At 45.5% G+C, this 12156-nt stretch overlaps 1 protein-coding gene across 3 annotated transcripts in view; it reads left to right on the top strand.

Moving 5' to 3' along the window:
• Positions 1-12156, top strand: part of fam120b (family with sequence similarity 120 member B) — a 94031-nt gene that overhangs the window by 41686 nt on the left and 40189 nt on the right. For all 3 annotated transcript variants that reach the window (XM_072513053.1, XM_072513061.1, XM_072513045.1), the window contains one exon: positions 9955-10161. In XM_072513053.1, the coding sequence (XP_072369154.1) occupies positions 9955-10161 (207 nt within the window). The remainder of the gene's footprint in view (positions 1-9954; positions 10162-12156) is intronic.

The following is a 12156-nucleotide window of genomic DNA, read 5'->3' as shown; positions in this document are numbered from 1 at the left end:
AGGAGGCATTTCATCACGCCTGTGCCGGCTTTTTGAAAGATCTGTCGAATTGATCTAATTCCTTTCTGTCCTCCCACTTATTGTTTTCCGATAATCTTACAAAACCGTACACCCTTGAAGCACCGATCTAGTTTCCTTTTGAAAGTTCTGAACCTGCTTTTAGCACCCTCCCCAGATTATAGAACACCCTAGGTTAAAAAAATATATATTTCTGTCCCCTCTGGCTCTATTCCCAGTTACCTTAAAACTCCCGTTACCAATCTGGCTGCCAGTGGAAACAGTTTCTCTCTGTCCTCTCTTATCAAATCTCCACATCACTTGGGATAGATCTAATGAATTTCCCCCATGCAGTAGAAGAATTTATATGTTAACTTTATTATTTACTCCAAATATTGGCAACAGCAGGGCCTTGCCTAGTCATCCTGATAAACTCTTTAAACTGACGAATGCAGGGCTGGTTACAAAACAAACTCCTTAAGATTAGTGCCTGCTTACATTTGCAAGACCAATCACGCAACTGAAAGTCCAGCAGTATAAACATAAACAGGTTTATTTACCAGAAAACATTTATTGAATGGAGGTAAACTGGTTTTTCAACCTCATATTATTTGAAGTGTCCGGTCCTGCCCACGTATATGGGCTTGCTGTCCTGCTGTGCTAGCAATTGAGCTGGAAAGATCTGGATTTAACCATTACTTTGTCCCAGGATAAAATAGAAACTTTACCAGATAGAGTGTTTGTGGGGAGTTGGTTGGGAAAGGTAGCAATTTTCTCCGATCTTCCAGGCGAGGTTCCAGTTCCGTGATCCAACACGGACCACACCATATGGGAGCGCAAACTGGAAATTCCGTACATTCGAATTCAAGTCTGTAATCATGTACGGAGCTCACCCAAGTCTCTAATGCACATTCCACGGGGGTGAGTTTCCCTGTTCATAGCTCAAAGTCAGAACGTTACCCCCTGTCAATATCCCAAACCTGCTGAGCCGTGATTTATTCAGCCCACTAGTGTGCACAATGGCAGCTTTACTCTGACAGCAATAACATTAATGCCATTTCCAATTTTTCCATATATGTGTCTGTTGATAGTTTTATTTGTCAGATTTTTGGTCTTAAAATGCTGATATAATTATATTGCCAATAGCACCAAGTGTAGAAATTAGGTGAGCCCAATATTGACCCATTCAAAGCCCATTCACTTACCCAGAATTAATAGGTGAGGTTGCGAAGATAGGGAGGGGGAGTGCGCCAAGGTAGGGTGCTCTTTCAGAGGGTCGGTGCAGACTCGATAGGCTGAATGGCCTCCTTCTGCACTGTAGAGAGCCTATCAAAGTAAGCCCACAGTCCCTTGTAAATAGAAAAGTAATGGCAATGAATAAAAGAGGGTTAAAAAGGATAACTGTAACCTGGAAATGAAACAATGACAAAGCATTGTGGAAACACAAAGCAGGTGTGTCAACATTGGAAGTGAGAGCTCAGTGAACTATTCAATGGTCTGAGAGGAGCTCCTTCACCATAACTAAAGTACTAGAGTATACACTGGAGCAGGCCCTGTTTAAACTGTGCGGTATTGTGGATAGGCTGTACTTTGAGGAAGGTTCCAATTCTAGTCATCAAGACAGAGGGGAACCATTGAAACACCGAAGGCAGTTCAGAGCGGAGTTATGGGGTTGATCTCGCATCAGAGTCTGAGGTATGAAGGAAGACTGGGTTTTTTAGCATGCAATAATAACCATCTTTATTGTCACAAGTAGACTTACACACTGCAATGAAGTTACTGTGAAAAGCCCCTAGTCGCCACATTCTGGCACCTGTTCGGGTATGCTGAGGGAGAATTCAGAATGTCCAATTCACCTAACAGCATGTCTTTTGGGATTTGTGGGAGGAAACCGGAGCACCCGGAGGAAACCCACGCAGACACAGGGAACATGCAGACTCCACACAGACAAGTGACCCAAGCTGGGAATCAAACCTGGGACCCTGGACCTGTGAAGCAATAGTGTCAACCACGGTGCTACTGTGCTGATAGAATGTAGCAGGAGGCCATTCAGCCTATCATTGTTGTGCCAGCTCTTTAGTAGAACTATCCAATCAGTCCCACTTTCCTGATCTTTCCCCATAACCCAATTTTCCCTTCAAGTATTTATCTAACTCCCTTTTTGTAAGTTACAATTGAATCTGTTGCTGCTACTTATTTCAGGCAGTGCTTCCCAGATGTGTTTATTAAAAAGGTTTGCTCACATTGCCTCTGGTACTTCTGCCAATGACCTTAAATCTGTGTCCTTTGGTTACTCTATTAAAAAGGCCATTCATGATTTATGAACAACTCTATCAAATCTCCTCTTAACCTTCTCTGCTGCAAGGAGAACAATCTCTGGAGTCTCTTTAGATAGTTAAAGTCCCTCATCTCTGGTGCCTTTCTAACAAATCTGAAAGGTGATTCCGTCAAGGTAAATATGATAGATAAGGGAAGGGAACGTTCAGAAAATTGCTTTAAATTAAATTGTGGGAGTAAGAAAGGGAAAAAGCCAGAAAGCAGTAAGATTTAAGGCTAATGTCAGGAAGTTTGTATACTTGGAGCTACTAATGTTCTAGACGGAGTAATGGAGGTAAAACCCTGGAATCATTTAAGGAGTAAGTTGATTATTGCTTAAAAAAAAGAGACATTTTGTCGAAGCTTTTCATCTTGCACTCAGCAGGACAACCGCAAGAATACCAATGTAAATAATTAGTGCCAGCCATTCGCTATTTCATTCCTCAGGGCAATGCCTTTACCAGTCAGAATCAAGCTACCTGGTTTAAATTTCAACAATTTTTAAAATTAATTTGTGGGATGTGGGTGGAGCTGACTAGGTCAACATTTATTGCCCATTCCAACATTTGTTGCCCATCCCTAATTGCCCTTGATAAGTTGGAGGTGAGCTGCCTTCTTGACCGCTGCAGTCTCAGGGGTGTAGGTACACACCCCAGTTAACTGTCAGTCACCAACAATTGGTGCATTCTCCTTGGCAATGCCTCGATCAATCAGAGTCCACTTGCCAACCAATCTCTCCTCTCACACAGTAAATAAATTGGTGGTTTTCCCTAAAATTGGTATTCTTGCAGTAGTCCTGATGAGTGGTCCACAAAAAGCTTTGACAAAAAAGTCTCTTTTTTTTCCGGCAATACTCAAGTTCTGTATTACCAAACGACTATTTGAATAATGTCATGCTGAAATGGAAGAACGTTAGCGTTTTTCTGACTAGACGGACTAAGATGGGGCGAATATCTTCCCCATCTGTTTCTCTTGTGATCAGTCACAGGAGAAAAAATCCACACTCAAAGTTAAGCTGCCTTTTCTCTATTTAACAACAACAACTTGTCTTTAATACAATAAAGCATTCCATGAAACTTCAAATATTCACATGCTGGTGGTCTTGTGTATTTCAAGCGTTTTATGCTCCCCCTTTTGTAATGTTCTATGTTCATCCTAAGACTCCACGCCAGCTGGCCCGATGGCCAGCTACGGACTATCGGTAAAATTGCCCCATTTTGTTAATCCTTCTGGCTTTGAAAGACCTGGTTCAAAAACAGATGATCGAACTCCAGCTAGCGCTAGGAAATCACGGCCATGTTTACCCCTGGGTTGCGACTGCAGTGGCAAAGTCTTCCAAGTCTGCGTCAGTCTTGAGAGTGGCGGATTCTTCCACGGTTTTGTTCTAGGATAGCCATAAACAGCATTGCAATTCCCAGTGGCAGACTGTGAAATAAAAGCTCTAGGTCATTCGGTGTTAATTGTGCTTTGTACACTCCCTTCCACGATCCACATAGTGTCACTCTGAAACAAGAGGAGCTTTAAGCCTGTCTCACATTTTGTGTTTACAGAGTAACAAATATCTCACATCTCTTTCAAGACAGGAACATATCTGGAGGTCAGGAGCAGAAATAGTTTTGAGCTTTGCTGTTGCACTTCATGATGCTGTTTAATCCCCCCCCCATCCCATCCCATCGATTGTGTTACGCTTTTGTAATGCACTCCTAACTACTTACCACCACCTACCTACCATGTGTTGTGATCGGAGAAGTATTTCTGAACACACTTAAAAGGAGAAGGAAATCCCAATCGAAAATGAAAGCTTTAAACCCTTCAAAGAAAATGTGAACGCCGTTTTTTATAAGAATGAAGCCTGTGTGTAAAGGAATCCAGTGACTAGCATGTCAGAAGCTGGCTCCTGGGATTAGATTGTAAACTGAGAATGAATGGAAACCTGACACATGTATTTCACTACGCTAACTGCTTTAAGCAAAATGAATTGGCTGATGCTTAGTGTGGAAGAAAAATGAGCTGGCAAAGAAAAAATGAGTAAAAGTTGTGACTGAATGTAGAAGAGCACTTTGATTCATTAACTTAGGAGCATGTGGTAAATGACTCTCAAATTGCCTGTAGTTGGTCGATACATAGGCTGACCAGTGGGCTTTTGATGGACTCATTCTGGCTTCCATGAGACTTAATGGGTAAAGACAATATCCAGTCTAACGATGGGGGGGGGGCTGGATTTTACGGCCTCAGACCAAGTGAGCCGCTCCCTGGCGCCAATGTAAAATAGGTTGTGATGTTGTTAGGTTGGCAATACAGTGTCATCACACCAGTCTCTGAAACTACGGAAGATGAATGGGTGCGGAAATCTGAAGTCCACCCGCTGTTCTGAGTAGAGGAATTAACAAGCTATTGAGCTTGTCAATGATCCAATCGTCTGGGGGGTTTTTTGTTGCCCGCTGCATTTTCCGAGTATCAATGTGAAAGAGTTTGGGAGCGTTTTACGGTAGCAATGATAAAGCGGCACAAGGGTGGAAGTAAAGGGGCTGTATTCTCCGCTCCCCTGTGCCACATTTCTGCCTCAACCTGCCGGCGGGATTCTCCGTTATGCTGGCCGGTCAATGGAGTTTCCCATTGTGGGGCAGCCCACGCCATTGGGAAACCCCCGAGCGCAGGCAAAATGGAGAATCCCGCCCAAGGCCTGTCACAGGGACCACAGCTGAATGTAGCAGCAGATCCTGCTGAGGAACGTGGCAGTGTCTGTATGATTCCTTAAAACTAATTTTTTAATTTTTGGAGCCTGCAATTGTAAAAAAAAAGAGAAAGCAAGAGAGTAGGAGGCCATAAAATTTGTAGCCATTATCGACTTCTTGTTCATGGCATTATCCCTCTGCCACATGAAGTCCCGGCCTAGAATCCCGATTGGCCGGCGAGCCCCCCAGATGACATGCAAAGCTTGATTTGATGGGCTCAGACAGTGGGGGCAGGGGCAAGCGGACCGTTCAGTTTTCATTTCCCCACCCTCAAATGGTTAGCACTGTTACTTCACAGCGCCAGAGACCCGGGTTCGATTCCCGGCTTTGGTCACTGTCTGTGCGGAGTCTCCCTGTGTCTTTGTGGATTTCCTCCGGGTGCCCCGGTTCCCTCCCACAAGTCCCGAAAGACGTGCTTGTTCGGTGAATTGGACATTCTAAATTATCCCTCAGTGTAGCCCAACATGGCGACTAGGGGATTTTCACAGTAACTTCATTGCAGTGTTAATGTGGCACTAATAAAGATTATTATTATTACCCTGCCAAAAAGCATGAAATCAAGCCCCAGAAAACCCAATGTCTCTGATCTGTGCAGAATCAGCTGATCTCTGGGCAGCAGTACAGCGCAATGCCCTTAGGCTCAGAGCACATGGACTAGAAAAATGAAATTCCCAACTAGACGTTCTTTTTCCCAGTGCCCTCCAGTGGAAAGTGCAGATAAGCAGACAGCTAATGGTAATGGGATCGGACTAAGCCATGAAGCCCCAACATGGTGAATAGCTGGCCAACATGTTCTCTCTTGTCCAGATCAGCATGCGCCGAACGAATGGCCACTTGAAAGAGTGAGAAATTAGGGAATAAAACGTTATTTAAAAATAAAGCTAAGGGCATTGTGCAGATTACGACACAGCTAATTCACACGAATTCTGTAAACCTAATGCTGATTATGTGGCACGGACTGTTCTACTGACTTTTCCCCTGCCTATCTGCATCCCGTACTGTACAGGTCAATGAGGAACCTAATTGAAACACAGTACACGTTTAGAAACTGGCATTGGGTTTTGTAGCAAATTTGTTAGGACACTGGTATTGTTTTAACTGCTGTCAGTCGAAGCTCACAAAGCCCCACTGTCTGTTATCTATAACCCAGCAGACGGAATCCCTTCATTTTGATGTAATGTTAGATGCCTCGCATTTGTCCTATTGTCTTTAGCCTTCTGCGGACCAGACGCTTTCTCTCCCCCACGTGTGGGGAGCGCTCCGTTTTACTGGGGTTCTGGCTTTTCTTCCTTTGTTTCCTGATTTTTCCCTGAGCTGCACTCCCTACTTCTGCTGGGAGAGAAGAATACACTTGGGTTGGGAACTTCACTGGAGCCGTGCAGAAATCCCGGACATGGGATTCGTTCACTGGCTGCTCCACACAAGTAACTTCTCTGACATTTTGTTTTGTACTACCCATCCACAGATTTCTGAGCAGACGCTTTTCAAAACCTCCTTCCTGTCCTTATGCATGCGATCTCTGCCTGTTGATTTCCCAACCATAGTAATGATAAAGTAATTGATTTTTTTCCCCCTTGCCTCAGTGTGAGAGCCGTTCCCCTTTTATTTTCCCTCCCTCGGCTTCAATTTGCAAAATATAATTTCTCCACAGAAAACATTGAGCTAGGACTGTTCAAAGTGAGCTAGTAATTCTGAGGGGGGCTCCTATCGATATTCACAGCTTCTTGTTCAAATTGTCGGGTTCTGTGTTTGTATATACGCTATTTGCAGTGCAAAGACTGGTCTGTGCTGTGCCTATGATTCTGACCTTGGGCTAAAGGAGGGAAAAAACTAATTTGCATTTGTGACTTTCAAAATTCCTCAAAACCAGGACACCTCAAAGCACTTTATAGCCAATGGGGTGCTTTTGAAGTGTAGTCCCTGTTGTAATGTAGGAAACACAACAACCAATTGTGCATAGCAATGTGATTATTTATTTATTTATTAAAATTAGAGTACCCAATTCATTTTTTCCAATTAAGGGGCAATTTAGCGTGGCCAATCCACCTACCCTGCACATCTTTGGGTTGTGGGGGCGAAACCCACGCAAACACGGGGAGAATGTGCAAAATCCACACAGACAGTGACCCAGGGCCAGGATCGAACCTGGGACCTCGGTGCCTTGAGGCAGTGGGGCTAACCCACAGCGCCACCGTGCTGCCCGCATAGCAGTGTGATATTCTGTGTTAGTCACTGTGGTGGTATGTATTAGGGGTAGTACGGTACCTGTGATGCCGAGAGGCTATTGGTTGACAGACACTGGGTCCTGGTTGGATCTGCCGCCTGCTGGCTCCACCCAGCAAGGCAGAGTATAAGAGCCCGGGTTCTCCCAGCAGCCGCATTCTGTAACTGAGCTGCTGGGGAACAAGTCTTGCTTAATAAAGCCTCGATTGACTTCATCACTTCTCGACTCGTGAGTAATTGTTGTGCTACAGTCACAGAACTGCAGAATTGTTATAGTGCCAAAGGAGGCCATGTGGCCCATCGTATCTGCACGGCTCTCCAAATGGGCAATTCACCTAGTGTTATCCTTCTGCCTTCTCTCCATAACCCTGCACAACATTGTTCCCATTCAGATAACAGTCTAATCCCCTTTTAAATGTTTCAATATAATCTGCCTCCACCACACTCTGAGGCCACATTCTACTCAATGTGCAAATTTATTTTCCTCATGTGACTTTTGCTTCTTTCGCCAATAATTACTTTAAACCTTTGTCCTCTCATTCTTGATCCTTTCATGAGTGGGAACAGTTTCTCCCTATCCTGCCCAAACCCGTCATGATTTTGAATACCTCTATCAGATCTGCACTTTGCCTTTTCTTCTCCGAGAAAAACAGTCCTAACTTCTCCACTCTATTTATAACTGAATTTCCTCTTCCCTACGGATCCATTCTCATTTAACCTTTTCTGCACTCTCTCCAATGCTTTCACATCCTTTCCAAAGTGCAGTGCCCAGAAGTGGATGCAATATTCCAGCTGAGGCCAAGCTAGGTGTCTTACACAAGTTCAGCATAACCTCCTTGCTCTTCACTCAATGCCCTTATTGATAGAGGCTAGGATACTATATGCTTTATTAACTGTTCTCTCAACCTGAAGTTGGTTGATGGGGAAATGTTGGTCAGGGTGCCAGGGCGAACTTCCCTGCTTCTTCTTCCAAATAGTGCCATGGGCCTGTTTTTAAAGCCACATCCGAAAGACGGCACCTGCGGAGCAGCAGTCCCTCAGTGCAGTTGCTGAAGTGCAACTTGAACACACGGCATCCAGCTCAAGGGCGATTGAGAGAGCTACCCACTGAACCACATTGGCCCCTGCCATGTCAGATATAGGCCAGACTGCGCAAGGACAGCAGGTCTCCTTCCCTGATTGGTGCCGTCCACTCTGACATGAAAGAATCCACCAAGTGTGACCATTAAGCATTGTTGCAGGGTTTTGACCAGCAGGATGCGGAACATGGGCTGGGATTTTCCCACCCTGCCATAGCGGGATCCCCCACAGCGGAGAACTATTCAAATCTCGGTTGACTTCAGCACGACTGGAAGATCCTTCCCGCGGGAGGGGCTAGAAAATCCCGCGCATGGATACTTTGTGCGATCCACCCAGGAACCAGCATCTTAGGAGAGACGGGTAGGGGTTTGGATGGAGAGAAAAAACACATTTGCATTAACTAGCTGTGCTCGGGTAAGCACGGTGATGCAATGGTTAGCACTGCTGCCTCACGGCCCTGAGGACCGGGGTTTGATCCCGACCTGGGTCACTGTCTGTGTGGAGTTTGCACATTCTCCCTGTGTCTGCGTGGGTCTCACCCCCACAGCCTAAAAATATGCAGGGTAGGTGGATTGGCCACACTAAATCGCCCCATAATTGGAAAATAAATAATTGGGTACTCTAAATTTATACTAAAAAAAACCTAGCTGTGTTCATCAAGATAATCCAGGGAGCGGGATTAATAATCCGAGGAATAGGAGTTCAAATCCTACCATGGCGGTTTGAGAATTTGAAATTAATTTAAAACAAATATTGAAATGTAAAACTGATACTAATCAAAATGGTCATTTTTTTAAAAACTCACGTTCTTTATGGCAGGATTCTGCAATCCTTACCTGACCTAGTTTACATTGTCAGACTTCCCTCAGACCTGGTCTAGCGATACCAGCTTCTCAGGGCAGCTGGACATGCAGAAGTAAATGGGTGTCTTGCCAGAGAGGGCTGCAAACTCAGAGTTACATGATTGTCCTGCTTCCAAAAAGACAACTCGGAATTTCTAGCAATCTCTCGGATAGGTTCACTGAGATCAATTTCCCTTCAACCAATAGCGTGTATAGCTCTCCCGTAACTCTGCATCTTTCATATGTAACAGTAAAACCAGCAGGGGCTGGCTTAGCACACTGGGCTAAATCGCTGGCTTTTAAAGCAGGCCAGCAGCACGGTTCAATTCCCGTACCAGCCTCCCCGAACAGGCGCCGGAATGTGGCGACTAGGGGCTTTTCACAGTAACTTCATTTGAAGCCTACTTGTGACAATAAGCGGTTTTCATTTCATTTCATTTTCATTCAAAATGACTGTTTCACCCTTCTGTTGTGCTAATTTGCAATTAAGCACCAGACTGCATCACTGTGACTTGAATCAGCTACGGAGGCAATTCGCGAAGTTCAGTGCTTGATTTTACCTCACCAAGAGAGAAAATGTCTTTGCAAATTGTTATGTGTGCCTTCCTGACTGTGCTGCTCAAACCTACTTTGGCCATTCTGTTAGTATGGATGCTACCAGATGGACCTCTTGCTGATAGCCACTGTTTCGCACAGTAAGTGCAGTGAGTGAATAATCTGCCGTCATTGTCCGGCCATTAACCTTTGGCTCTCTTTCTCAGGTGCCCTGTGTTGATTCTCGGGCTGTGCACCTGGCCTCCCTTTTTGTTCGGGGCCTGTCCGTGCTCGTTTCAGCTAATAGTGCCTGTGGGTTTCCATTTAAAATGGTCGACCTGATGCCGTGGGAGGTGTTTGACGGGAAGCTTTTCCACACAAAGTATCTGCAGTCTCACAATGGATGTACAATGGAGGATCTTCTCGAAAAGAAGGTAGGTCTACAGATGGAGTGTGCATGCTTGAGATATTTCTCAACTAATGATAGTGGTTTACAGTAGATTGTTTTCCAAAGCAAATACCATCTGGTAACACACATGCAAAACCGGTTATCACAAACAAGGTGAACTTAATGATTAATCTCGATGGTACAAACTAGGCCAGCTTCTATCTACATATGTGAGGTAATAAACTTTTTACACTCTGTATATATTAAAAATAAATATGTTCTTAGATAGGAACAGTGTTTTAAAAAAAGTTTGAGGTGGCTGCATGTTCACCTTACTAAGGAGCTGTCGTTGTGATTTCTGTGTGTTCCAAAATCTGATTAAAATGCAGCAGGATTTTTACTGCAGCATGCTACTGTATTTTTCCAGCTTTCTCCCCCCATCTGCTGAAGGCACGAGAGGAAGGTTCTACAGATGCTGCTTCACCCAAGCACTCACTCTTTACATGTCAGTGTCAACCAAGCCATTCGACCAAGCAGGGCATCGCATCCTGTTCTCACCTGACACCGACGTTGGCACTTTTCAGCAGGGTCACTGGGTAGTGGTTGGGAGAGAGCGCAAAATTTATTTCCTTTTCCCCCAGCTTAAGGATCGAGTTGGGGGTGCGGATGGAAGGGGTGGGTGTTGTCCTGTTACCAATTCAATCACTCTGCCTGCTTTAACTGTGTGCTTGTGGGCTGCCAAGTTGGTTTGGCAATTGTGCGTGTTCCTTGTTCTCCATCATTAATTACCAACTGTCTAGCTTTCAGCCCTCCATTCATTACAACATTTCTGCAGCTACCAATCTGCTCAATCACAAATTCACCTCTATCTTTGTTGGCTATATCGCCGTTAAATCCCTTCCTCAGCCTGGTCATTCTCCTTGTTACACCCTCATCTCTGCTCCCTGAAGTCATAGGGACACAGACTTAACGTTTAGCGATTAGAGTCTTTTCAGTTAATCATTGCCAGATCTGGCTGGACCACTTAAAGCAGAAACGGTCCTGCTGTCCTCTGGAACTACCCCCCCCCCCCAAAGCCTTTTCAACCCCCCCTCTTCAACCCTCACCTTCAACACGTGCAAGGAGCTGATGGCCTTCGTTGTCACCAGGATGGAGGACATCAGTTGCTTCTGCCACTTCTCTCCCTTTCCCTAGTCCACTAGCCAAACCTCCTCTCAGGTACCCCCTTGCCTCAGCCTTGAACTTGCATCTTCCTCGAAATTCTCTCCTTGGCCGCGTTGCACTTAAGCGAGAGCGTGATGAGGCCGTTAAATCGCGGGAGAAGCCAAAATCAAGAACTGCGCCGGGCGCTGATCTGTTTGTGATCTAACCGGCTCATTCCATTGGCGAAATCAGGATTCCGCCTTAGCCTGCACAACCGACCACCCATACACTGACCGTGGGGACCTCTGGCTGAAGGCTATTGCTAATAGGAATTGGCAATCGTAGTTAAGTGAGCACTTCACACCTCCCAAGTGGATCCACGTGGGTGGGCGGGCCATGTGACATGTGGGAGTTATTGCCTAGCATTTGAATCAGATCGTGATGCCTGGACACTATGGGAGGCAACCCCATGGGTGCAATGGCCAATATCCAAACACCCAGGGGCTGGGCCCCATCTCTGGGGATATTACCGTGACCAGAGGGTGAGACCATGGGATTGGTGCCCGACACGCATTGTGGAAGAAAGTGCCAGAGGTGTTATATTGGTTGTTTATGATTTTTACTATTTAACAAATGTGTCCCCAACTTCCCCAATCCTCCGATGATGCCGCCCCCTCCCTGCGGGAGGCACACCACAGACCCAACCCCCCTTTACCTCCTCCTTCCCAGTGCCCTCTCAGTGATCTTCAATGTGCTTAGTCTTCCTTGCTCTACCTCTGTGTCTAGTGTGTCCCCAGGATGCACATCAGAGTTGGAGGCAGCCTGCTGCTTACCTCGTGGCCATTGTTGCCCCTGGTGGGCGTCCTCTGAGGCTGGAGGGAGTGCTGACCCCCAAGAC

Source organism: Scyliorhinus torazame, chromosome 1, assembly GCF_047496885.1.
Source record: "Scyliorhinus torazame isolate Kashiwa2021f chromosome 1, sScyTor2.1, whole genome shotgun sequence".
NCBI lineage: Eukaryota > Metazoa > Chordata > Chondrichthyes > Carcharhiniformes > Scyliorhinidae > Scyliorhinus > Scyliorhinus torazame.
The sequence above is the reverse complement of the archived record's forward strand: the minus strand, read 5'-3'. Positions and strand labels throughout refer to the sequence as shown.